At 33.3% G+C, this 26,019-nt stretch overlaps 1 protein-coding gene across 1 annotated transcript in view; it reads right to left on the bottom strand.

Moving 5' to 3' along the window:
* The window catches only part of LOC114336774 (ATP-binding cassette sub-family C member 4), a 100,045-nt gene extending 75,526 nt beyond the window's left edge, over nt 1-24,519 (bottom strand). The window contains exons 1-5 of the mRNA XM_028287151.2: nt 24,417-24,519; nt 6,856-7,029; nt 4,795-4,905; nt 4,215-4,557; nt 973-1,195 (exon numbers count right to left, since the gene is read on the bottom strand). Coding sequence (XP_028142952.1) covers nt 973-1,195; nt 4,215-4,557; nt 4,795-4,905; nt 6,856-6,929 — 751 coding nt within the window. The 5' untranslated portion in view covers nt 6,930-7,029; nt 24,417-24,519. The remainder of the gene's footprint in view (nt 1-972; nt 1,196-4,214; nt 4,558-4,794; nt 4,906-6,855; nt 7,030-24,416) is intronic.
* Between the last annotated feature and the right edge of the window lie 1,500 nt (nt 24,520-26,019).

The following is a 26,019-nucleotide window of genomic DNA, read 5'->3' as shown; positions in this document are numbered from 1 at the left end:
GGGGTAATATCCTATTCTTGCTCCCATTGACTGGCGTACCTATAGGTTACAAAGAGTCTAATGCTCACAATCTTATTGAAGGTTGTTATTTTCGGCATTCACAATGGGTATGTCAAACCCTTCAGAAACTGAACAACAAGCTAAAAATTAAATTAAACTACGTTACAATATAGTTGCCCTATGTTAGATTATAAGTTTATGTTATACTTAACAGTAGGTAGTAAGTTACAGAAGGTGTTATAAAAGGTTTTCGAATCGACCGTTAACATCAGATTAGAATGGACTGGTCTATTCGAACAGCTTTTACAACACCTTCTATAACTTACTACCTACTGTTGAATATAGACTTAAAACATAAACTATAGGGCAACTGTATTGTAACATAGTTTAATTTAATTTTTAGCTTGTTCAGTTTCTGACGGGCCTGACGATAGCATATCCGTTGTGAATGCCGAAACCGGTCGCCCGCAAACTGCTATAAATAAAACCTTCAATAAGATTGTGAGCTACTTAGCCTCCGTTATTACTAATAGTGGAGGATGCGAAGACAAGATCCGTAGACGCATCATAATCGCTAGATCGGCAACAGCCAAACACACAAAAATATGGAAGAATACTGACATTACAAAAAACACAAAGTTACGCCTTGTTCGAGCGCTGATATATCCTATCGCCACCTACGCTTCAGAAACTTGGACCATCAAAAAAGCAGATTCAAAACGTATAATGGCATTTGAAATGTGGGTCTACCGGAGCATACCATGGACCGCACATCGCAGAAATAATTCAGTATTAGCCGAACTTGACATAAAAACTAGACTCACCACAACTATCAACCAAAAAATACTGCGATATTTTGGACATATAACTAGAAGAAGAGAAGGCATGGAACAAAACAATTAAAAATATAAGATGCTACAGTTAATGATTATCAAATATATACTAAATATTTTTTGACCATTGAAATTTTACCTTGCAGTGGTGCCATGAGGACAATCACTAAGATTCCAGCAACCCCTGACAATCCCGATCGTTGATATAACATGAACATCACAATTATTCCAGAAATAGGTCCAATCCACATTTGATGAATCATTATAGAGGCCATTTCAAATCTTGCCACATCGTTGGATAAAAGGTTGACTACTTTTCCTCCAGGGGTGTCTCCTAGAGCAGTTCTACTCAGTCTTGTAGCCTAAATAAAAAGAGTAGATTAGTATCTAGCAAAAGTAGGGCTACTTTTTAAAAATGGTAAATAACAATAATATTCAGTTAACTTTACTATCGCTGAGTCAATCTATTAGCATCCATTATGGAAGGTGATTATTTATGTTTACAAACTCAATTGCTAAGACCAACAAGTTCTGATCTAAGTGGTTACGTTCAAAGGCACCGTATACTCTGCTTGCCATGAACGAAAGCATATTAATTACTCTTTTCTGTCTTCTGAGCCCATCGAAATTTGTCAAATATAAATCTTTCAGAAAAGATTTCTGCAACTAAAATGTATTTATGACAATATATGCCAAATATGGCGAGAGAATATTATAGCAGAAGACCTGAAAGCTATGAGCGTAGAGAACTGGATAAAGATTGATCAAGACAGAGAAGAGTCGAGTCAGCTAAAAACCACGAAGGGTTGTAAGACCACAGAGTAAGTAAGCATAAAACCGGATTTATGTTACAACGGGGACGTGGACGGGACGGATTACGTTGAAGGATCGTACTATATGAAAATCATTGGCTGATTTATGTTGCGGCGGAACGAGGCGAGACCGGGAAGTGCCGAGGACGTGCGATTTCTATTGTTCTGCGCGTCGTGCCGTCCACGTCCCGGTGTAACATGAATCAGCCTTTATAGAAATCATAATTATTTAATATATTAACTATCGACGAAAATGTCGACTACACATCAGAACCAACTAGAATATTTCGACGTAGACCAGCCACTCTTCTGTATATCTCTTCTTCTTAAAGTGCCTATCCATTCCGGATGTTGGCGATCATCATGGCTATCCTGACTCTGTATAACGCAGCGCGGAACAGTTCAGTGGTAGTCGTGTTATACCACTTTCGTAAATTTTGAATCCAAGAAATACGTCTTCTTCCCGGTGCTCCTTTACCATTTACCTCCCCTTGGAGAATCAGTTAGAGAAGGCCGTAACGTTATTGATTTCTCATTACATGTCCTAGATATTCTAATGTTTTGTTTTGATGGTTATGAGAATTTTACACTCATTCCCCATTCTATGCAGGACTTCCACATTAGTAATTCGGTCAACCCAGGATATACGTAAGATGCGCCTATAACACCACATTTCGAAAGCTTCGAGCCGATTCACAGATGCAACAGTTATTGTCCTCAGAATAGTGAATATGTAGCATTTCAACAAACGGTATTTTGTTTTTAATGATATATCTCGACTGTTGAAAATGGGTCTCATTCAAACGTATGCTGCTTTCGCTTTTATTATTCGCTGTTTAATTTCTGTTGAGTGGTCCCATTGGCTATTTAAATTCGTGCCCAGATATGTATATTGCTCAACTCTTTCGATATTCTGTTGGTTGATTTTTTTAAGTTGAGCGTTTAGTGTTGGTTTTTTACTAATTGTCATAAATTTGGTCTTCCTTATGTTAAGAGCTAGTCCGTATCTTTTACTGACTTCTGTTATACGATTTGTTAATATCTGTAAATCATTCAGATTATCGGTAAAAACTATGGTGTCATCTGCATATCTAATTTTATTTAACCAATCACCATTTATTAATACTCCTTTCGCACAACCGTCTAAAGCTTCCTTAAATATCCTTTTAGAGTAAATATTGAATAGTATAGTGGAGATAAAATACAGCCCTGTCGTACTCGTTGTTCTATTGCCATTTTATCTGTTAACTGGTCTTCTTTTTTGATTTTGACCGTTTGATTTTAATAAATGTTTCTGATAATTCTCAGATCTTTGTTGTCAATTCCAATTTCTTGCATTAGAGTTATTAATTTTTCATGTTTTACTCTGTCAAATGCTTTCTGGTAATCTATAAATCTACGTATAGACGCATATGTATATACTTACAGCAATCTTTAATAGTTAGGTGTGCGAAATGATGTTTTTTGCATTACGTTATAGGACCCCCTACCATTTTGCCGACATTCATCAATACCGTATCTACAAAATATTTACTGCTGTATTATTTGGATAGACTAGCGGCTATTAGTACCTTATTTCTGCTGATATTGCTTCTTGTAACATCTTTCTTCACGCTTTGATCTCGCTACCATAGAGCATCATTTTAGTAAGCTTAAAATCTCTGGAGTGGTGAGTTATATACGGCCGGGAAGGATCGTATGCGATAGGCTTTACACATAATGGTCCATAATATCATAAAATAAACAAAATCTGTGTGACTACGTTTGATGTATTTATGTTGATATTAATTTGACCGTCGAGTTAATTGTAGATTGTAATTGCCTTCTGAGAGGTGGCCGTAATTTGCAAATTCTTCTGGCGACCATCATGGTAATCTGTATTTTGCACACTGCTGCTCTGAAAAGGTTTGTGATTGTTGTATTGAACCACGTACATAGATTTCTGACCGAGGTGTTCGATTTTGGATATTTTTATTATTCGGTTCTTAATAAAACACCTTGATTAGGAACGTGGTGGGCATAAGACATCTTCAGGATTCGACGATAAAGTCACATTTCGAAAGCTTCAATGTGCTTTTTTTTTGTTTTGTTTTATGGCATAGACTTGGGTGTCAATTAGCCAGTCACAACTTTTTGTTTTCTATTCATACATAAAGAAGGCAATGAGGCCCTTAGAGTTCCATAGCAAACTATTTCACAGCTCTCTACTCAGTTCAAAAGCTGCAGCTGGCTGCTATGGACTATCCAAGTTGCTCACCACATTTTCCATTATACATCTTCTTCTTCTTCCTTTTTTCGTATGTACAATATTTCATTAAACAATCATATATTTTTGCTATTCAGAGACAATAAATGGGATACATTGAAAGGTGGAAAAACATTATTACATTTTATTAAATCTTCGATTAAATTATAGGTGTATGGAATGTATTTTGTGCACTCAAAGAAAATGTGATTCAAATCACCCACCTTATTGTTTTTGCAGGTGACGTCTGTGAGAGTCCACGACCCAACCCCGTAAATGTTATTATACATATTTGAAAATTTTCTTGTAATATTTGAAACTTACCTTTCTGTAAACCACCGCACAAGCTGCTGCTCGCATTTTCATCCCAATATGGGCTGCATTTGTGACATATTGATTCATAATCAGAGATCCCATAAAAGTAAACGTCACCATACCAACGCCATATATGTAAGCTTCGAATTTCGATTTTGTGGATCCAGGTGCATAGTAATCTAATATTCCTCCTAACATATATGGTTGAAAAGTTCTTATAACCAGGTCATTGCATGCGGTTATTAAACCTAAGAAAGCGTATTCTACCCAAAATGTCTTCACGATAGCTTTTAATAAACTTGGTTTCTTCTTTGCTCGTTTATTAACTAATTCTGTTTCTGTATTCCAATGTCTGTAAATTACGTGTATATACGATTAATGAAGCAAATATAATTGGCATAAATCATAAATAAATTAAAGAAAATTAAGATTGTAAAGATTGTGAAATTAGGATGATTTTAAGTGGAAACCAAATACAATGAAAATAAATTATCTCAAAAGTAATGATCCGAAAAAAGTCAAATTATATACATAGAGAATTAAAACATAACTATAGAAGTTTTTCTAAAAAAATAACAATGTTACTTACTTCTCCAATCTGTTTCCTAGATAATCACTTTTATCACCTTCAAGAGTATTATATACGTCATCTACATCGATAACTTTTGTCATTCCTGTCCTAAATGTTGGGATTGTGTATCTAATAAGAAATAAATAATTGTTAATAAAAAGTATTATTCTAATTGAGAAGTATCCAGAATATTAGATAAAAATTCATTTTATTTTAAGTTTCGACTTCCACTTCGGAAATCTTTAACAAAATACTTAGTAAAAATTTTATGCAATTTTGAAAATGTGACAGTTTTTCATATAAAGTTTCCAATTTCCTAAAATTTTGAATAATGCTAGGCCATACCGGTTTCTTTATATTTTTGTGGAGCTATTTCCATCTGGCAACTTACGCAATTTACTGTTTTATTGGGGAATAAGTCACAATTTAAGTTTGAAATTAAATTGATTTGACGTTTCGACTTCCACTTCAGAAATCATTATCAAAATTGTGGCTTATTCGCTTATTCCCAAAAAAATAGTATCTGTATAAGAAAACACATAGAATAGTACATTTCTACAAGAAAATAGCTCCAGGAAAATGTTAATAAAATATATCAAATGAAATAAATGTATATAGTATAATCCATTCAAGTAATTTCGCAATCTTGCAAATCCTCCCGCAATCAGACAAATTGAAGCATGTTTAATAGCTCTTTACTTATTGCAAATGAGTGATTTTATCACAAAATCGTAATCTTCACAATCAGCAAAAGTTTTCATGTACTTCTCAAAATAAAACTAAGTTATGATAAGTTGAATAAACTATAAAATAGTTATTGAGAAATCAAAATACATAAGTCCCATTTATTCGGTACCTTGGTTTAAGAAATTTTATTTTCTACTCTTTACTCACATTGACACCTTCCTCATCTGATAGAAAAATTCATGAAGAATATTCTTTAATCAATTATAGATATACCTTTTTAAATAAAATATACAAGGTGTTTGGTAAAGAATGGGCCATAGCTTAACCTCAGGTTTCTGAGGTTAAAATAGGCCGATTTAAGCTAACTTACCTTAGTACAAAGTTTATAATAACCGAGATACAGGGTGTCAAAGTTAAACTTTTTTTTATTTATTATTGAATATTTCCTGACAGGTATGAGACAACAACATGAAATTTGGTATGTGGGGGTTTTTTGTGTCGAGAAAACTAAATTCCCTACCAAAAATTATGTATTGCCCAGAGGGCGTCACATACGCCTTTCAGCACTCATTTATTACGTTCAATTTTTTTTATCCCTCACTCTGTATAATTTTGACATTAAAATTTTTATTCTCCTATTAGTTTTACTTAAAAAAGGTATACTTCTTTCACCTCTCTAAACTAAATCGTTTTCGAGATAAACGCATTTTAAATCTGCGATACACCATCATTTTTAGCATAATATCATTGTAGTTCCATCCGAAAAATAACTTAAAACCATAATAATTGTGCCAGTTCTCAAATTTATGTCGTTGCATCGCAAATTCCATTTAAAGAAATTTGCGATACATTTTTGGATAATTTTATGGTTTTAAGTTATTTTTCGGGTATACCTACAATGATATTATGCTAAAAATTATGGTGTATCGCAGATTTAAAATGCGTTATCTCGAAAACGGTTGAGTTTAGGGAGATGAAAGAAGTATACCTTTTTTAAGTAAAACTAATAGGAGAATAAAAATTTTAATGTCAAAATTATACAGAGTGAGGGATAAAAAAAATTGAACGTAATAAATTAGTGCTGAAAGGCGTATGTGGCGCCCTCTGGGCAATACATAATTGTTGGTAGGGAATTTAGTTTTCTCGACCCAAAAAACCCCCACATACCAAATTTCATGTTGTTATCTTATACCTGTCACGAAATATTCAACAAAAAAAAAAAAGTTTAACTTTGACACCCTTTTTCTCGGCAATTATAAATTTTGTACTCAGGTAAGTTAGCTTTAATCGGCCTATTTTAACCTCAGGAACCTGAGGTTAAGCTATGGCCCATTCTTTACCAAACACCCTGCATAATAAGCTACTATGGAAAGGTAATAAAAGTTTACTCACCCAAAAAATAAAATTGAAAATATATTCGCATTTTCCCTTGGGTTGGGATTGTATTTTACCTCACTGGGATCCATTTTAACACCCAGTTCCTTATGTTTATATATTTAATATATTCGTATCTATATTAATGACAATAGCTTTACCACATATTCAATTTAACGGAGACTGTATAATCTAAAAAAAATAATATGGTTAATACTAATAAGTTTAGTAAGCACTGGAATATAATAAACCTGCATTTATGTGCTTTATAGCTCTGACTAAGGCCTTCGATTGTGTAAGATTGGAAGATGTGCTAAGATTACTAAAGGACAAAAATCATCAGACAAAAAAGATGATAAGGATAATTAAAGACATTAATACGAAGAACAAAACCAGAATAAAAGTCGAGAATGAACTAACATTGGAAGTAGAAATCAACTCGGGAATCAGACAAGGGGATAGCTTGAGCCCATTTCTTTTTAATTTAGTAATGGACAAAATCATAGGAAACATTAAAGGTACTGGAAAAGGATATAAGGTAGCAGAAAAACAAATAAAAATCCTCTGTTATGCTGACGACGCTATCTTAATCACCGTTAACTTGGATAACCTACAGCGAATGGCACAAATTTTCAATACAGTGGAACAACTAAGACAAAATCCCTGTTAGTGCCAAGGGATCCCATAACATGCAAATTAGTAATTAACAACGAACTAATTAAACAAGTCTCGAGATTCGAATATCTGGGAGTCGAAATATGTAGTTATGGAGATGTTAAAGAGGGCGTCCGAAAGCAAGCAAATAAAGCCAATTACGTGTCAGTATGTCTGAGGGATGTTATCTGGGCAAACAATGATGTGAGGCTGGAAGTGAAAGTACGCATATACAAATCATGTGTAAGACCGATCATGACGTACGCGATAGAAACAAGATGTGACACAGCAGAAACCAAGAGGATACTGAGAACATCAGAAATGAGAACGTTGAGGTCAATAACTGAATAGAATAAGAGATCTCTGTAACATACAAGATATAGTACGGTGGGGAAGACAGAAAAGACGAGAGTGGAATCAGTATGTGACGAGAATGGACAGCGAGATAATAGCCCGTATAGCCAGGGATTCGAAGCCAACAAGCAACAGACCAATAGGAGGCCCTTTAAAAGGTGGCGAGATAGCTGGCAGTCAACATCACAGCTACGAATACAAGCACAAAATCGGTTAATAACAGGCCAAGGGGCCCAATATAAGAAGATAAATAAACATGTGGCATTCTTATAGCAGGAACATCTTAAAAAAATTAAAGTAAAATTTGTGCACCCCATAAAAATTTTATGGGGGTTGAGTTTCCTTAAACACCCCCCAAATATTTGTGTACGTTCCAATTAAATTATTATTGTGGTACCATTAGTTAAAACAAATTATTTTAAACTTTTTTGTCTCTTTGTAATTTTTCGATAAGTCAGTTTTTATCGAGATCTTTTGAACATTTGTAAAATCCAACAAAAATTTTTACATGGTAAGTAAGAATATAAAGACCTGGTAATAGTATATGAAAATTTATTGTGAATTTACATTTTTTAGGTATATTTTGAAACATATTAATATCTCAATAAAAAATCGTTTATCGAAAAAATACTAGGAAGCAAAAAAATAGTGTGCTTAACTAATGGTACCACAATAATAATTTAATTGGAACGTACACAAGCATTTGGGGCGTTTAAGGGAACAAAACCCCCATACAATTTTTATATAAACATATTAAAAAAGAAGCCGCATCTCCATAAAAACTGGCTTATCTAAAAAATACTAAGAGGCAAAAACGTTTTAAAAACATTGTGTTTAACTAACGGTACCGCAGTAATAATTTAATTAGAACGTACATAAAAGTTTTAGGGGATGTCCAAATTTCAATGTTATTATTTTTTTGAAACGTCCCTACCATAATAATACCACATGTCCATTTTCAATAAAAAATCTCTAATAATTTTCGATATATTGGAAAAAATCATCGATTTTCATGTTTTAAATTCAAAGAGCTGTAATTTTTTTAAATTATTTGACAAAAAAAGAAGAATGTATGTAATTTATTTAATTCAAAATACATTTTACTGCTTTCAAAAATCAGAAAACAAAATTAATTTCACAAATAAACATTGCTTTTCGCTTAAATTAAATGTTCAAACTTCCAAGAGGCAGGTGGATGGCGGGAGCTGGCTTGAACACTGAATTTAATCGAAAAGCAATGTTTATTTGTAAATTAAACATTTTTTAGTTTTCGGGTAACAGTAAATGTATGAATGTAAATTCAAAGAGCTGTAACTTTTTTTGTGTGCACATTTGTACTAAGGTAAGTTAGATTCAATCGAACTATGTTTGGTCCCAGAATATTATGTGATTTAATTTATGACCTGTATTTTTGTTGCACCCTGTATAGGTAGACGACGATGTTCGTTTTTCACCACATAATGTGGTGGGCTCGTGCTTCAGCGTCTTCTGAAAGAACAACGAATTACTGTGAGTAATTTCATTCATAACACAAGTTTTTATTAGATACCCACTTCTAATAATTTGCAGTTTATAAGTACATGTTTTAATACAAAATCAAACCAAAGTTTACGTTAAACTAAATAGTATTCACCTTCCAAAAATAATTTCGATCAAAACATATAAAGTATATTAAATTAAGTAAGTTATACTCTACTCTCATTTATGTTAAATACCAGTTTGTATACTTACTGTACCAGAGTAATGGAAGAACTACCTTACAAGATTCATCAACATGTTAAAAGAAGTACGAGTATTTTTAACTATAAAATAAGTATAGGGTAATCCGGTTATATGGACCACCTTTTTCATTTTGACTTTACTCAGTGATTATTGGCCCAATTCTTACGAAATAACAAATCTGATGTTTTGTTATGATAAACTTTCATTATTCATTGAAATACTGTATTTTTATATACTATTTGTTCAATTTCAAACGTTTTTTTTTAATGAAAAGTTGTCCATCAATCCCGTACCCTCCGAGTAAGATAGACCACAATATAGGAATAGTTGGACCAGTAGTTTCAAGGGCATCTTTCAAAGTCTGAACATTATTTACACAATGCACTGGATGCATTTTGTCCAATAACTTCCAGGGAGCTACATTTTGAGATAGGAACCTTCAGACCCTTCTCCTCTCCAAGACGTGCCTTTTTTTGATAAAAAGTAGACATTTTTCTTTAACAAAACAAAACAAATTATCAGGATATAACTTTGAATCTGAAAAATGTTTTTTATAAGTAATATTTAATTTAAAGATAAAGTTAAGCCCTAACAGGAGATATGGTCTAACTATCCCAGGTTTTATAAGTGGTCCAACTGTCCCAAATTTCCCTAGTCCTCTATCCCAATTGTCAGGGATAGATGAACGAGCCCCCCCCCCCCTTCAAACACACCACGTTACAGGCACGCTGTGTTAGGTTAACAGCATATCTAGGTGTACATTGAAGTAATAGCATTGATCTCACATCGAAATCATTTAAGCTAACTTAGCCACATAACAAAGAAGTCGAGTATAAAAAATTTTTCAACTCACAAAAACAAAACAAATGAAGTTTTCTTCTAAAATACGCGTGAAAATAATGAGAAAAACTAGGCAAGCAGTGTTCGGTCTACTCAACAGCAACCACCACACATACCGACTGCAGTTCTGCTGTAGCAGGCCATCGAAATATTCGACTGGTCCGTCTACACCGGTGTTCCATCTATCCCCGACTTACCCTAAGTCAGCGGTGATCATTAGGGTGCATCGAAAAAATAAAAGTTGGAAATTTTATATCTAATAGCGTGAAAAATTGCTAGTGTTATTTTTCAGCATATTAATATTTTTATTTTTTTTTTCTAAACGAATTTTCTGGGGAATAAAATCAAGATGAGCTGTGGACCGCCCCATTTTTGGGCAACCACCAAATATACCTGAAAATGTTTTACCGAAATACAAACAAGCGATGAAGTTTTATGGTTGCAAGAGGATAAAAAACTCAGCAAGAAACAGCCAGAATTTTCTGATATTGCCGAACAGGTTGCAATTAAATTGGAGGAAATATGGAAAAAGAAGTATTAACATGCAAGAATTATTCAGCTTTTAAAAGCCTATCATGACAAATATATGAATATGTGAATATATGAAGCCTATCATGACAAATATATGAAACTTAATAAACCATTTAAGAGCAGGAAAAACAGTGAATTTTACAAAAATTAAATTCAATGCTTTAGGAACAAAAGTAAAACTGCACGTTTCGATCTTGCAGCATGCAAATTTAACACTCTGATTAATTGTCTTTGTAGCAAATCTCAAAAAGTGCCTCTGGATGAGCGCGAATTTCTATTAAATCAAAGAGGTCCCAGAAAAATAATGATAAGCTCGATTGATAGGGAAAACAAAAACAAACAACGGGAAAAAAAGAAAGTTACCGACGCAAAGGCAAAACTTTAGCTCAAATAAAAAACAGTACCAAGTTTTATGGTCAATCATTCGTGGAAGAACACATAACACTTGTGCATGAGCCAGGGTGCAAATATTTCGGATATGGGTATCCGCTGTCTGGTATATCAGAAAGTATCAAATCCAGCTATTGCATGTGCCGAAACAGTCGTAAATACTGGCGTTAAGGGTGATGTAATACGGCTGCTAGAAGAACATATTTACATCTTTAAAAAACCGCTTCAGTGGTTTGTTTGTCTGCGACATTCAAATGATCTACCCCTTGGACATCAAAAGAAGTTTGCCAGTAACCAAATCAAAAAACGTGAGGGTCTTCAAACTTTCTTCTATAAAAATTTTGATTCAAATGACTACTTTGAGTTAATTAACTAACAAGAAGATCACCTTACGGAACCACCTACCTATTCTCTAGGTTTTCGAGTGACAATCTGCGAGATTTTATTAAGAATCCTAACTTAGACACTTTTAACATTGAGATTGAGAAATATCACTGCCATAAACAATGTGTAGAATGATGTGTCCAGCTTGTGACACAAGCTTTTCTAGCAGTTCGTGGAGCGTATTCGAGGGTTGTATTTATAGAAACTCGAATTGATTCCAGAAAAACTATGCCTCATTTTAATGCTAAATGGGAAGACGTATTCGAATAGACTGCTTTTACTATATTTTTTTGTAATATTTATATACCTAACTTTTTACTTTGCTTTATATTTATTTTAGTATTAAAAAACTTGGGTGACGTCAGGGAGACGGATAAGTTAGGCTATTTTGTTATAAAAAGAATGTTTTACTATACTTTTCTTAAGTAAAATTTTTATTACCTTGTGAAACGAGAAAATATTTTCCAATTTAAACCGAATTTATTTATTTAAGTTCTATAAGGTATTACATTTCCCTTACAAAATAAATTCGCACATTAATTAATTTTTTCTAATTTTTAGTTGCCGTGCGGGGGAAGAAAATATTTTTTATCTCAACGCAATTTTACTAAAATACTAAATAGTGTGTTAGGCAACTTTTGTGAGCTATTACATTTTTGTTTCGAAATAAAAATTTTTTCGTCTGTTAACGTCTTTTCAAAATTTTTAATTGTCTTGGGAGGCAGAAGAAATTTTACCAAAATACTTAACAGTTGATTGGGCAACTTTTGTGAGGTATTACTTTTCCATAAAAATTTTTTTTCGCCTTTTGCGATGCACCCTAGTGCTCATATGGTCGATCGCGATCAACCGGTCGATCGCCAAAGTTTTTGAAGTCGATCGCAATTCACGAAAAAAAAAAATAAAAAAATGGAAAAGACGGGAACTGAGCTAACTTACCACACGCGCAACTTTACAACTTTTTATAAAATAGAAATGTGCAATCAAAATTTTTATTTTCTAAATTGATTTTTTATTAGCAGTCCATCGCTGGATGCTTGCAATTTATGTGGTAGATCCCACGCAGTTTAAGTCTGAGCACCACTGCCCTAAGTATTTATAGTATAAATATATTTTGGGAATTATAAAATTGCAGAATAAGAAAGTGAATCAGATATCTAATCAGCTAAGCAGGTGTTTTACATCTTAATTTTAGAACAAATCTAGTTTATAACGTATTATCAGGACTTGACTCTGCATTATTTTAATCACTAATGACACCTGTATATATTATAGTGAGAAAGCGAGAAATTTATCAGCAATATCAGTGACGATTCGATTGCACGTGTTACATAAAGTAATCACGTTTATTCCTTATCATAGTTATAATCAACAATGATGGTTATTTATATCCAGAGATGTACAAATATGATTGTTATCTCTGAGTTTTGTGCGTTTGGTCACTGACTTCTCATAAATGATAAATGTATTCTACTCTCTCTTCAGATTTTGTACTGACGATATCATTTTTCAAAATATTTTAGTCGTTTAAATCTTTAATGTCATGTTTAAGTCTTGTGTAAACATAATTTCGCATGAAATCGTATCTCTATCGATACTGTACTGTAAAGCATGTCAGTTCTAATTATTATGTTTACGTTGTAAATCAATGTAATGACGGTTTTTATTTTACAACCCCTTTCGAGACGGCCCATCACAATTGTGATGAGCCGCGCAAATGATTCCCGCGCTTTTTTAACTTGATTTTTAACCTTACTTCTTCGGGACCAGGACGGTAATAGCAAACGATCGTGTTGCTTAATTCCTAATAGTCCAGAAAGCCACTGCGCATCCGCTAGGGAAAATATTCTGATTCGGATTTTTTGCACAATCTTACTCAAAAAGGACTCCTTTTAACAAATTTGCATGTTGCCAGGACCAAAAGGTGGCCAAAAATTTTTTAAACGTTTTTTTTTTTTGTTTTTTCCTAAAATTATTTTTTTTGCATGGAAAAAAGTTTTTTTCGGTTTCTTGGATCATTCCAAACAGAAAAAGTCTTTAGTGACTTTTCTCTAAAAATGATAGTTTTTGACATATAAGCGATTAAAAATTGAAAAATTGCGAAATCGGCCATTTTTAACCCTTAAAAACTATGTGAAAAACTGAAAATTTGAATGTTGCCAAGGTAGGTAGATATTTTTTAAACATCGGTTGATGAAATCCCGAAGAGTTTTTTGCAATACAATATGCAAAACTCCTTTGTTTTTTAAATGGTAATCAAGCGTGCGCGACACTATTTTCGACCGTTGCATGTGTATATAGTATGGTGCAAATGAAAGGAATAAATTCTTTTTTTCGTAAACCGGCAACTTTAAAGAAAAATCCCGAAACAGGTCGATTTTTATTTTTAAGTTATGATATTGTGGCATATATGGTATACTAGTGACGTCATCAATCTGGACGTGATGACGTAATCGATGATTTTTTTAAATGAGAAGAGGGGTCGTGTGCTAGCTCATTTGAAAGGTTCTTCAAGTTTCTATTCAGTAATATAAACATTTACATAATTATTTATACAAGGTGTCCAAAAAATTTTTATTAAATTATTTGACAAAAAAAGAAAAATGTATGTAATTTATTTAATTCAAAATATATTTTACTGCTTTCAAAAATCAAAAAACAAAGTTAACTTCACAAATAATCATTGGTTTCGCTTAAATTAAATGTTCAAACTTCCAAAAGGCAGGTGGCTGGCGGGAGCTGGCTTGAATACAGAATTAAATCGAAAAGCAATGTTTATTTGTGAAATAAACATTTTTTAGTTTTCGGGTAACAGTAAAATTTATCTTGAATTAAATAAATTACATATATTCTTCTTTTTTTTTCAAATAATTTAATACTTTTTTTTGGACACCCTGTATAAATAATTTTGTAAATGTTTATATTACTGAATAGAAAATTGAAGAACCTTTCAAATGAGCTAGCACACGACCCCTATTCTCATTTAAAAAAATCATCGATTACGCCATCCATCACGTCCAGATGGATGACGTCACTAGTATACCATATATGCCACAATATCATAACTTAAAAATAAAAATCGACCTGTTTCGGGATTTTTCTTTAAAGTCGCCGGTTTACGAAAAAACGAATTTATTCCTTTCATTTGCACCATACTGTATACACATGCAACGGTGGAAAATCGTTCGTGAAAAATTCGGGATTTCATCAATCGATGTTTAAAGAATATCTACCTACCTCGGCAACATACAAATTTTCAGTTTTTCACATAGTTTTTGAGGGTTAAAAATGGCCGATTTCGCAATTTTTCAATTTTTAATCGCTTATATATCAAAAACTATCATTTTTAGAGAAAAGTTACTAAAGAACTTTTCTGTTCGGAATGATCCAAAAAACCTAAAAAACTTTTTTCCATGCAAAAAAAATAATTTTAGGAAAAAACAAAAAAAAAAAAAAAAACGTTTAAACAATGTTTGACCACCTTTTGGTCCTGGCAAGAGGCAAATTTGTTAAAAGGAGTCCTTTTTGAGTAAGATTGTGCAAAAAATCCGAATCAGAATATTTTTCCTAGCGGATGAGCAGTGGCTTTCTGGACTATAACCAAACTGACACAGGACCGTTTGCTATGGTCCTGGACCCAAAAAAGTTAAATAAAAATGCTCTGGAATTATTCGGCCGGCTTGAAGAGCTACTCAAGTTAAGGTGCTGAGGATGAATATGCCATTTATTTACGCCGGACATGAATGAACAGAAAGAGTGGAAATTCAGGGGTCTTGGGTCAGCGCACTAAGGGACTGGTTATACAAACTTGAAATGGATATATTTATTATCCTAACTAAAGGCTGCTATGGTAAAGAAGCCCCGCAAGTGGCTGGCTTGGCCTCACTCAAACACGGCCAAGGTAAGTAAAATGACCATCGGCATCCAAACCGATGTTACGATGGTTTAGAACTAAGGAAAGGAACGTGGGTGTGCCATAGACATAATAAGAATAGACAAGGCACACTAAGCAAAATAGTGTTACGCGCGGGCAGTCTATTTATCTCAGTGTATCAAACTATCAACAGAGTAAGTTGGGTTAGGTTTGTTTAATAGTCGGAGAGATAGAAGCGGATTTTGTGCGTGATAAGTAATATGGAAAAACTATACGGGGATATGTTGAATTAGTTGTGTACATGACTTTCACCAACGGCCGGAAACCAGAGTTGGGGCAGTGGGTAGTTATAAGGGGTCAAAGTCGCGGATTTTATTATTTTTTTTATGACGCTCATGATCGAGATAGTGCACCAAAATTTGGGAATAAGTAGGTCATCACGTAACTAAGTAAAATCTCTAGGGGCGGAATGCTGCGTGGCCGACAAAGGGGTGGGGGTAGGGGTGAGTATAAAAAATATAAAGGGTTTTTTGCGACGTTCGTGATTGAGATAGTGGACCAAAATTTGGGAATAAGTAGATCATGATATTACTAAGTAAAATCCCCAGAGCCGGAAACCAGAGTTGGGGATGAGGGTAGTTATAAGGGGTCAAAGTTGCCGTTTTTATTATTTTTTTTGTGACGCTCATGATAGAGAGTGCATTAAAATTTGAGAATAAGTAGGTCATGACGTAACTAAGTAAAATTTCCAGGGGTGGCACTCTGCGTTGCCGACAAAGGGGTGGGGCAGGGGTGAATACAAAAAATAAAGGGGTTTTTTTGCGACGTTGGTGATTGACAGAGTGCACCAAAATTTGGGAATAAGTAGACCATGACATAACTAAGTAAAATCCTCAGAGCCGGAAACCAGAGTTGTTCATGAGGGTAGTTATAAGGGGTCAAAATCGCCGTTTTTATTATTTTTTTTGTGACGCTCATGACCGAGATAGTGCACCAAAATTTGGGAATAAGTAGGTCATGAGGTAACTAAGTACAATCTCCAGGGGTGGAACGCTGCGTGGCCGCTAAAGGGGTGGGGGTAGGTGTGAATATAAAAAATATAAGGGGTTTTTTGCGACGTGCTAGATTGAGATAGTGCACCAAAATTTGGGAATAAGTAGACCATGACTTAGCTAACTAAAAACTCCAGAGCCGGAAACCAGAGTTGGGGATGAGGGTAGTTTTAAGGGGTCAAAGTCGCAGAGTGTATTATTATTTTGTGACCCGGCACAACAGTTGTCCCCCACGCAGCGTTCCACCCCTGGAGATTTTACTTAGTAATGTCATGATCTACTTATTCCCAAATTTTGGTGCACTATCTCCATCATGAGCGGCACAAAAAAAGATAATAAAAACCGCGACTTTTACCCCTTATAACTACCCTCGTCCGCCACTCTGGTTTCCGCCTCTGAGGATATTACTTAGTTATGTCATGGTCTACTTATTTCCAAATTTTCCACGATCTCAATCACGAACGTGGCAAAAACCCCTTACATTTTTTATATATTCACCCCTGCCCCACCCCTTTGTCGGCCACGCAGAGTTGACCCCCTAGAGATTTTACTTAGGTACGTCATGACCTACTTATTCCCAAATTTTGGTGCACTATCTCGATCATGAGCGTCACAAAAAAAATAATAAAAACGGCGATTTTGACCCCTTATAACTACCCTCGGCCCCAACTCTGGTTTCCGGCCGTTGGTGAAAGTCATGTACACAACTAATTCAACATATCCCCGTATAGTTTTTCCATATTACCTATCACGCACAAAATCCGCTCCCAGTTCTTAGACTATAAATTTTGTGAGGTTTGGTTAAGTTAGCTATTTGATTATGAAATGCAATCTGTATATGCAGAGGTTTTTTTTTGTCTGAAGCAACATGCTGTGCTGTTGGAGAAGAATGATGCGCTTACCTTTTACCCCTCATCGAACAAACGTTTACATTCTTAAACAACTTGACATTAAAAAAGTCTGTCCACAACAGGTCTATAGCGAATTACATAGTAGTTCTTTGATCACGTGGTTCGCGAAAGTGATGATAATTTAGAGAGACTAATTGTTTCTGGCAACGTTCCGGATGACCAAGAAGACGGTCACTAACCGGGTGGTCCGATCAAAGAGAGAGAGAGAGAGAGAGAGAGAGAGAGAGAGAGAGAGAGAGAGAGAGAGAGAGAGAGAGAGAGAGAGAGAGAGAGAGAGAGAGAGAGAGAGAGAGAGAGAGAGAGAGAGATAAGGTGAGATGGATATTTGAAAATATTGTTCAATAGCTTGATAAGAAGACAGACTTAGCAATAGATCAAGATAATGGACATCGTTATATAAAACAGTTAAATATAGAATAATTTTGTATATACATAGTGGATATATAGCAGATAATAAATAAATTATAAAAGATCTTAAACAGGCCCATACAGCAGAACAAAGATATCGTTGAATACGGTAAATAAAGCTTCTTAGCAGTACAAATCAGAAATAAATGAACAACTATTTTTAGCTCATAAAAATAAAAGAGATATATTTTCCCAAACCATATTAAATTGGCTAAAGATATTGCTATAACATCCATAATCCATATCCATCATAAGTAAAATCGGAAATGAATTTGATTTTTTAATCTAGAATTATTATAATTAGGTTTTGTATTTTTTAAAAATTAATACAGAATAAAGTAAAGTAAATCTACAATATTTATAATCTACTTACTACAACGTTACATCCTGCTTTTCTTACAAAAATCTAAAGTATACTTTAGACACGAGATTAAATAAAAAACGCAAAATCAGGTTTTATTGGACCCTAGCTTTGACGGTAAAACGTATAATATATAATATAAACTTTCTTTCGAAAATATGTTGAAGGCAGATCCTAAAAATTTAATTATTTATTTTTTATTAGCTCAGAATATATTCTATGGTCAAATTAAATAAAAATTCTATTGTATAACTTATTCTTGATGTACTCACGACCCTCATTTAGTTGTATCGTGCCCCCTAAGATGCACTGCATAAACATTTAAGCAATAAAAGATTCATAAGAAAATCAAGTCCTAAGAAATTTAATTATTTTTAAATGAAATAAAATCACTGATAGTGCGGCAGATTCGTGCAAATATTATAAGAATTGCACGTTTAATGATACAAGTATATAAATTGGTCCACATATACTGCACATACAAAGGTTCAAATTTAGATATGAGGCCATCTCAGATTTTGCCTTTTGCAAAAATGGCTGTCATTCAAAATGGGCGACTATACATATGTGACTAATAGCAATATCTTTTGAATGAAAAGTCCGATTTGAACCAAATTTGGTACATAGGTTCTTTTTGTAATTTACAGGATCTATGTCGTGAACTGGAAGAATCAGTTTACCAGAAGTTGTGTTTTTCCTGGTTTTTTATGTAAAACTATTTTATATTATGTAAATAATTTATTTTCAATTTTTCTACCCTGTATATATTCATTTTTCAAAATGGTAATACCACCATTGAAAAGAGCGTAAGATTGTGTTTCAGAAAATATTTTGAACTTTTTAGTTATATTAATTACCATTTAATAAATGCATAACGTATCTTCACATGTACCTATGTGTGGCAGATTCGTGCAAATATTATAAGAATTATTGTGCATTTAATGTTAGAAGCATATAATTTGGACCACATATACTACACATAAAAAAGTTCAAATTTAGATACGAGGCCATCTCAGATTTTGCTTTTTACAAAAATGGCGAGCACTCAAAATGGCGGCTATACATATGTGAGTAATAGCACGATAGCTTTTGAACGAAAAGTCCGATTTCAGCCAAATTTGGCATCAAGGTTCTTTTTTTGATGAATAAGATCGAGGTCTTAAACCGGAAGAATCGGTTTACCAGACATTGTGTTTTTACTGTTTTTTATGTAAAAATCTGTTGTTTTTTTCAATTCTTTTACCATGTATATATTAATTTTTCAAAGGTAATACAGCCATTGAAAAGAGTGTAAAAATATTTTTTAGGAAAGATTTTGAACTTTTTAGTATTGTTAATTACCATTTATTAAATGCATAACGTATGTTCACATGTACCTGTGTGCGTCAGATTCATTTTGAATGCCCGCCATTTTTGTAAAAGACAAAATCTGAGATGGCCTCATATCTAAAGTTGAATCTTTGTACGTGTAGTGTGTGTGATCCAAATTATGTGCTTTTACCATCAAAATCACAATAATTCTTACATTATTTGCACGAATCTGCCGCACATAGGTTCCTAGGTACATGTGAAGATACGTTATGCATTTATAAATTGGTAATTACCATAACTAAAGAGTTCAAAGTATTTCCTAAAAAATATTTTTACGCTCTTTGCAACGCCGGTATTAACTTTTTGAAAAATTAATATATACAGGGTGAAAGAATTGGTTAAAAAACAATATGTTTTTACATAAAAATCAGAAAAAACACAACTTCTGGTAAATCGATTCTTCCGGTTCAAAACTTTGGTCTTATACATCAAAAGAAGAACCTTTATACCAAATTTGGTTGAAATCTGACTTTTCGTTCAAAAGTTATCGTGCTATTAGTCACATATGTATAGTCGCCATTTTGCATGGCCGCCATTTTCGTAAAAGGTAAAATCTGAGATGGCCTTGTATCTAAATTTGAACCTTGATGTGTGTAGTACATGTGGTCCAAATTATATGCTTCTACGATTAAATTCACAATAATTCTTATAATATTTGCACTAATCTGCCACACATAGGTACATTTGAAGATACGTTATGCATTTATTAAATGGTAATTAACATAACTAAAATGTTCAAAATATTTTCTACAATATATTTTTACTCTCTTTTCAATTGCGGTATTACCTTTTTGAAAAATTAATATATACAGAGGGAAAAAATTGAAAAAAAAAACATATTTTTACATAAACAACCAGTAAAAACACAACTTCTGGTAAACCGATTCTTCTGGTTCAGCACATCCATCTTGTAAATCAACAAAAGAACCTATATACCAAATTTGGTTGAAATCGGACTTTTCGTTCGAAAGTTATGGTACTATTAAACACACATGTATAGCCGCCGATTTGAATGGCCGCCATTTTTGTAAAAGGCAAAATCTGAGATGGCCTCATATCTAAATTTGAACCTTTATATGTGTAGTATATGTGGTCCAAATTATATGCTTGTATCATTAAATGTGCAATTGTTTCACATATCGGCCGCACTATGACTAATGGCTGTTACAATAAATATTTGAGCTACTGTGTGTTATTTGTATAAAATATTCTGTAAATAATATTATCACTTACGAGGAAAAGACACAGATTTTTGTAAGGAAAGCAGGATGTAACTTTGTAGTAAGTAGATTATAAATATTGTAGATTTACTTTACTTATACAAGAATACTTTACAATATTCAATCAAGAAAATAATTCTTAAAATCGTTGTCAACATGACTGACATATCTTGAAAACAACCTTCACATGCTTTATACATAGTTTTAACAACAAATTTAGGTACATTTGCAAACATTTCTATTTATTTTGACTATTAGCCTGATCAAAGAACACACAATTTTACGAATACCTCAAAAAAAATTAAAGAAGGATCAAAATTTGGAAATAGGTAGTTGAAATTGTCTATTATTATATAAGGAAAAGTTTATAATTCTACATCCTCTCCATTTTACAAAAATGAAGGAGAATACCCCCTTCACGGGGGTGAAAAATATACATTCAAAATAAATCCTGAATTGGATAAAATGACTAATTATAATAATTATTCTAGGCAAATTTTGTTCTACAGAGTTTATTCACAAGTCAATATGTTAATTTTTAACAAAAAAATTTTTTTGGACGGTTTTTGGCAAATAACTCAAAAAGTAAGTATTTTATGGAAAAAAATTTCTCAGCAAAAATATAGCTTATTCAAAAGTGAAAACAAAAATGGTGTATGCAGTATGCATGAAGTCTGTGGACCCAGTAGAGGCCGATTTGTAGATAATAAAAAGTAGGTTCTTCTTAGTCAAATTCCAAATCTAAAATTTCAACGTGAAATAACCAAAAACGGGGAAAATCATTACAAATTTTTTGAAGCGTTTAAAAAAGGTCTATTTTTGTTTTTTTTTTAACTTATAACGTTAAAAGTAAGTGAGTTACGCTCAAAATATCATTGGTCCCTTTTATGTTTTGTTAAAAAAAATTGGGAAAATCGCCCCCCAAATTAGCATCCCAAATAAAATTAATCGTCACTGCTTCACAAGTTACTATGCTTATGTATGCTTTATATGATTTGTAAGTTTCATCGGTTCAAGGTTCCTATTTTTTGAAAAGGCTGTAGTTAAAATTGCTTGAACGAGTCACTAGTCATGCAAATTTTGAACAGCCATTGCATAACCAATTTTTGTCTAACAGAAAATCAAAAAATCCGAAATATTTAGAAAAGCAAAACGTACATTTTATTACTCTTTGAGATTTTTTGGTGTTATTAATAATGTTTAAGTAATTTTGAAAAAAAAAATGGAATTTTTTTCAAATTTAAAAATAAAATTACTTTAAACCAAATTTTTCAAAAATAAGCACTTTGAACCAATGAAACTTATCGTAGGGGAGCAAAGTATGCTAAATGTGCAGTCACTCGAGCGTTATGGGGACCTATTGGGTTCTGAAGAGTACGTCCTAAAACCAAAAAAAGTTAAGTAAAGTTTTCCATTTTAGTGGGCGCTTGCCATTTTTTAATTTAATTTTCCATTTCCAACAATCGTTTTTTCCGATTATAGCGCCATCTATCCATAATCCGAAAAATTGTTTTAAATAAAAGTTACTTATTTTTACGTAAGGAATCCAAATCTGCAATAAAAAATGGGGGCTCCTATTTAAGATTTTAAAGTAACCCCCCAATCCATCTCCGTGGGGGGTCGTGTTTGGTGCCATTCGATAGATTTTTCAAAAATATTGAATAAGTGTATTTTACAGTTTTTCGATCTGATGTTCATTTCGCGAAATATCGCGGGATTCGTAATTAAAATATTAAATTTACCCCCCACCCCTCTCCGTGGGAAGTCGTGTTTAGTATCATTCGATAGATTTTTAAAAAATATTAAGCATATATTTTTTAGTTTTTCGATCTGTCATCCATTTCGCGAAATATTCGCTTATTTCTTGTGAAACTTTGGGACTCACCCATTTTCTTACGTCCGGCTCAAATCGTCAAATTTTTTAAATATACACTCTTTTGCATGTACTTAACTTACCTTATCTTAATCTGACAATTTCGAGTTTTTTTAAGAATAGATTTTTTTTTCGGTCCCCCCTTAACGAACTCCCCTGTGTTAATAGCCAATATATGGTAGAAGTACATCTGCAGGGTACCAGGTTTCTCCCCATATGATAATCTGACGCGCTCGAGTAACTGCAAAAATCCCCGCTTGAGCTCCCCTACCATATAGATCATATTCTTTATAAACAATACATATATTAAGCAACTAATGAAGCTAATTAAGTGGTGATTTTCGCGATTCTTTTCATCAAAATATAAAATGGACCAACAATATTTTGGGCGTAACTTACCTACTTTTAATGTTTGAAGTTTTTTTTAACAAAAATGAACCTTTTTAAACATGTTAAAAAAGTTATAATGAGTTTTCTAGGAAAAATGCTCCGTTTTTGGTTGAAATATTCGATTTGGAATTTGACGAATAAGAACCTACTTTTGATTAGTTACAACTATTCTTCTACTGAGTATACAGACTTCACGCATACACCATTTTTTTTTACCTTTTTATAAGCTATATTTTTGCTAAGAATTTTTTTTAATAAAATACTTACTTTTTGAGTTATTTGAGAAAAACTGTCCAAAAACATGTTTCTTTTTTGTTAAAAATGAACATATTCAGTCGCAAATAACTTGAAAAGTATTAACTTAGTGAAAAAAATCTATAAAACGAAAGTTGCTTAGAATTAGTCATTTTATCCAATTCTGGACTTATTTTGAATGTATATTTTTCACCTTCATTATTGTAACATTGAGGGGATGTAGAATTGTAAATTTTTATTATATAATGAAATAATTTTTATTATTTTTTTATTATATATATTTTCATCCTTCCTTTATTTTTTTGGGTCAGATTGTTCCTGGATCTGGCTATATGCATTTTAAAAGCATCCACAGCTATACGAGAAACATTGACATGAATAAAAACACCAATTCCTCGAAAAATCTGGCTGAATGTAAATTATGTATCAATTATTCTATGTGCTATGTTGACTAACCAAAAGTGATTGAGTCGACCTGTGGAAGCTAACTTTATCGTAATAGAGAATGACTCACTTGCAATTGGTTCCACATCAATCAAAAAAAAAAAAAAATAAATAAATAATTATCTATTGAATATTCTTTTTATATTATCAATAAAGTTAAAAATATTTCGACTAGTAATTTCAAATTATATTCAGAATAAAATATTTAAATATTATTGAACAGAAATATTTTATACATACATTTAAAAATATATACAGTCGGAAAAATTAAAGAATACCCATGAACGAACATATAAAACACGCTGTATTTTTCTGTCACCGTGTCACAAAGAAAAGTGTCCAGTGGAAATACATGTAACAATAATTGTTACATGTACTTGCGCTGGCCAATTTTTTGTGTGACACGGTGACAGGAAAATACAGCGTGTTTTATATGTTCGTTCATGGGTATTCTTTCATTTTTCCTACTGTAGGTCGCGCACATTACCAATAAAATAAATAATTCATATTTTTAATAAACAATTATTATCATAAAAAAAACTAACCTTTCGCTTCACAACAATTTATGCACGATCACTATCTCCGAAACTTTTATCATTAAAGGAGACACTAACAATACATTTCTGAAAATATATTGTTTATATATATAAAACATTTATTTAATCATCTTAACGCATCTGTCTTATCTTTTTTTTCTGAACATGTGGATTGTATTTGCTGTTAATTGTTTAAAACACTTAAATAATTAATTTTATTTCCGTTATGGCACGACCGCATTGGTAAATTTTTCGTGCGTATTGAACTAATGATTCGTCGCAAGAATTTGCGTCGCAAATTTTTACCAGTGAGGACGCGGTGCTCATATCATTTGATCTTCGCTCGAAAACGGACAACCGATGGAGCGTGTGCGTTGTGTGCGTCGAAAATTTTTGCGTCCGAACAATGCGACGATACGTCCACACTAGCACGATTTACTTCGAGCACGCAAATATTTGCGACAAACAGCTGGTACGCACGAAAAATTTACCAATGCGGACGCAGCATTAGACGTCGCAAATAATTACATATACATGGGACCTCTAAACAGCGTGCAAAAAATGTCATAAATAAAAAGTATTTCTAACAATGAAAATAAAACGATGTGATTTCTTTTTATCTTTAAGTAAACGAGGACCACCGAAGCCTTGGACCAGGTTGCAATGATTAATGAGCTCAATTATCTAGGACAGCGGTTCCCAACCTGGGGTACGCGTACCCCTTGGGGTACGCAACGACCTGGTTGGGGGTACGCCGAAAATATTTGGTAATGGCGGACTTGATGTGTTTGTCGTACGTTACGTACGTGGTGGTTGAAAAGTACAGTACAGTACTGGCGCGCCGAATGGTCCGATGGTCTGACTCACGCTCGCTCGTCAAGGTCAGTTCGCCCTCTGCCGCTCCCCCTCCCCCACTCACTTGCCACTATCACAAATCACAATGCAGCTACCGTACCGTCAGTCAGTGCTCGAATAGTTCGCTTGCATAGTAGTTAATTGTCGTCTGTCGCTCTTCATTACGTGATTTAATGTTCAGTTTACTTTTTACTTGCTTATTGTGCGTGTTAGTTTTTGACTGATTTGTAAACGATTTAACTGTAATCAAGAAGATGGAAAAGTGGTTAAAAACTGGATCGGTTAAAACAAATCAGACTGATACGGCAAGTCAGGTGTTTAGCAAGCCTAGTACGTCCCGGGACTTAGCAGCAGAACATTCTTCTTGTGTGAGTACCAGTGATAGTAAACCTCAGAAATCTAGTACTAGTACTGGAACTTCCTCAAAGAAACAAAAATATTCAAATGAGTATTTGAAATATGGCTTTTCGTTTACTGGAGAGGAGGAAAGTCCAAACCCACTATGTGTTGTTTGTGGAGAGGCTTTAAGTAATGGTAGCATGAAACCTTCCTTACTTTTGCGCCACCTTGAATCCAAACACGCCCAGCACAACAATAAAGAAATTATCTATTTTGAACGACTTTCAAAAAATTATGGGAAAGATGGCGTGGTTTCTTTTTATTTCGCATCAGTTAATAGAGATAATGAAAATGCTGTGGAAGCCTCTTTCAAAATTAGCTACCATATTGCAAAAAGTGGTAAAAACCACACAATAGG

The sequence above is a fragment of the Diabrotica virgifera genome, chromosome 4, assembly GCF_917563875.1.
Source record: "Diabrotica virgifera virgifera chromosome 4, PGI_DIABVI_V3a".
Lineage (NCBI taxonomy): Eukaryota > Metazoa > Arthropoda > Insecta > Coleoptera > Chrysomelidae > Diabrotica > Diabrotica virgifera.
Note: the sequence above shows the minus strand (reverse complement) of the source record. Positions and strands in the feature narration are given on the sequence as shown.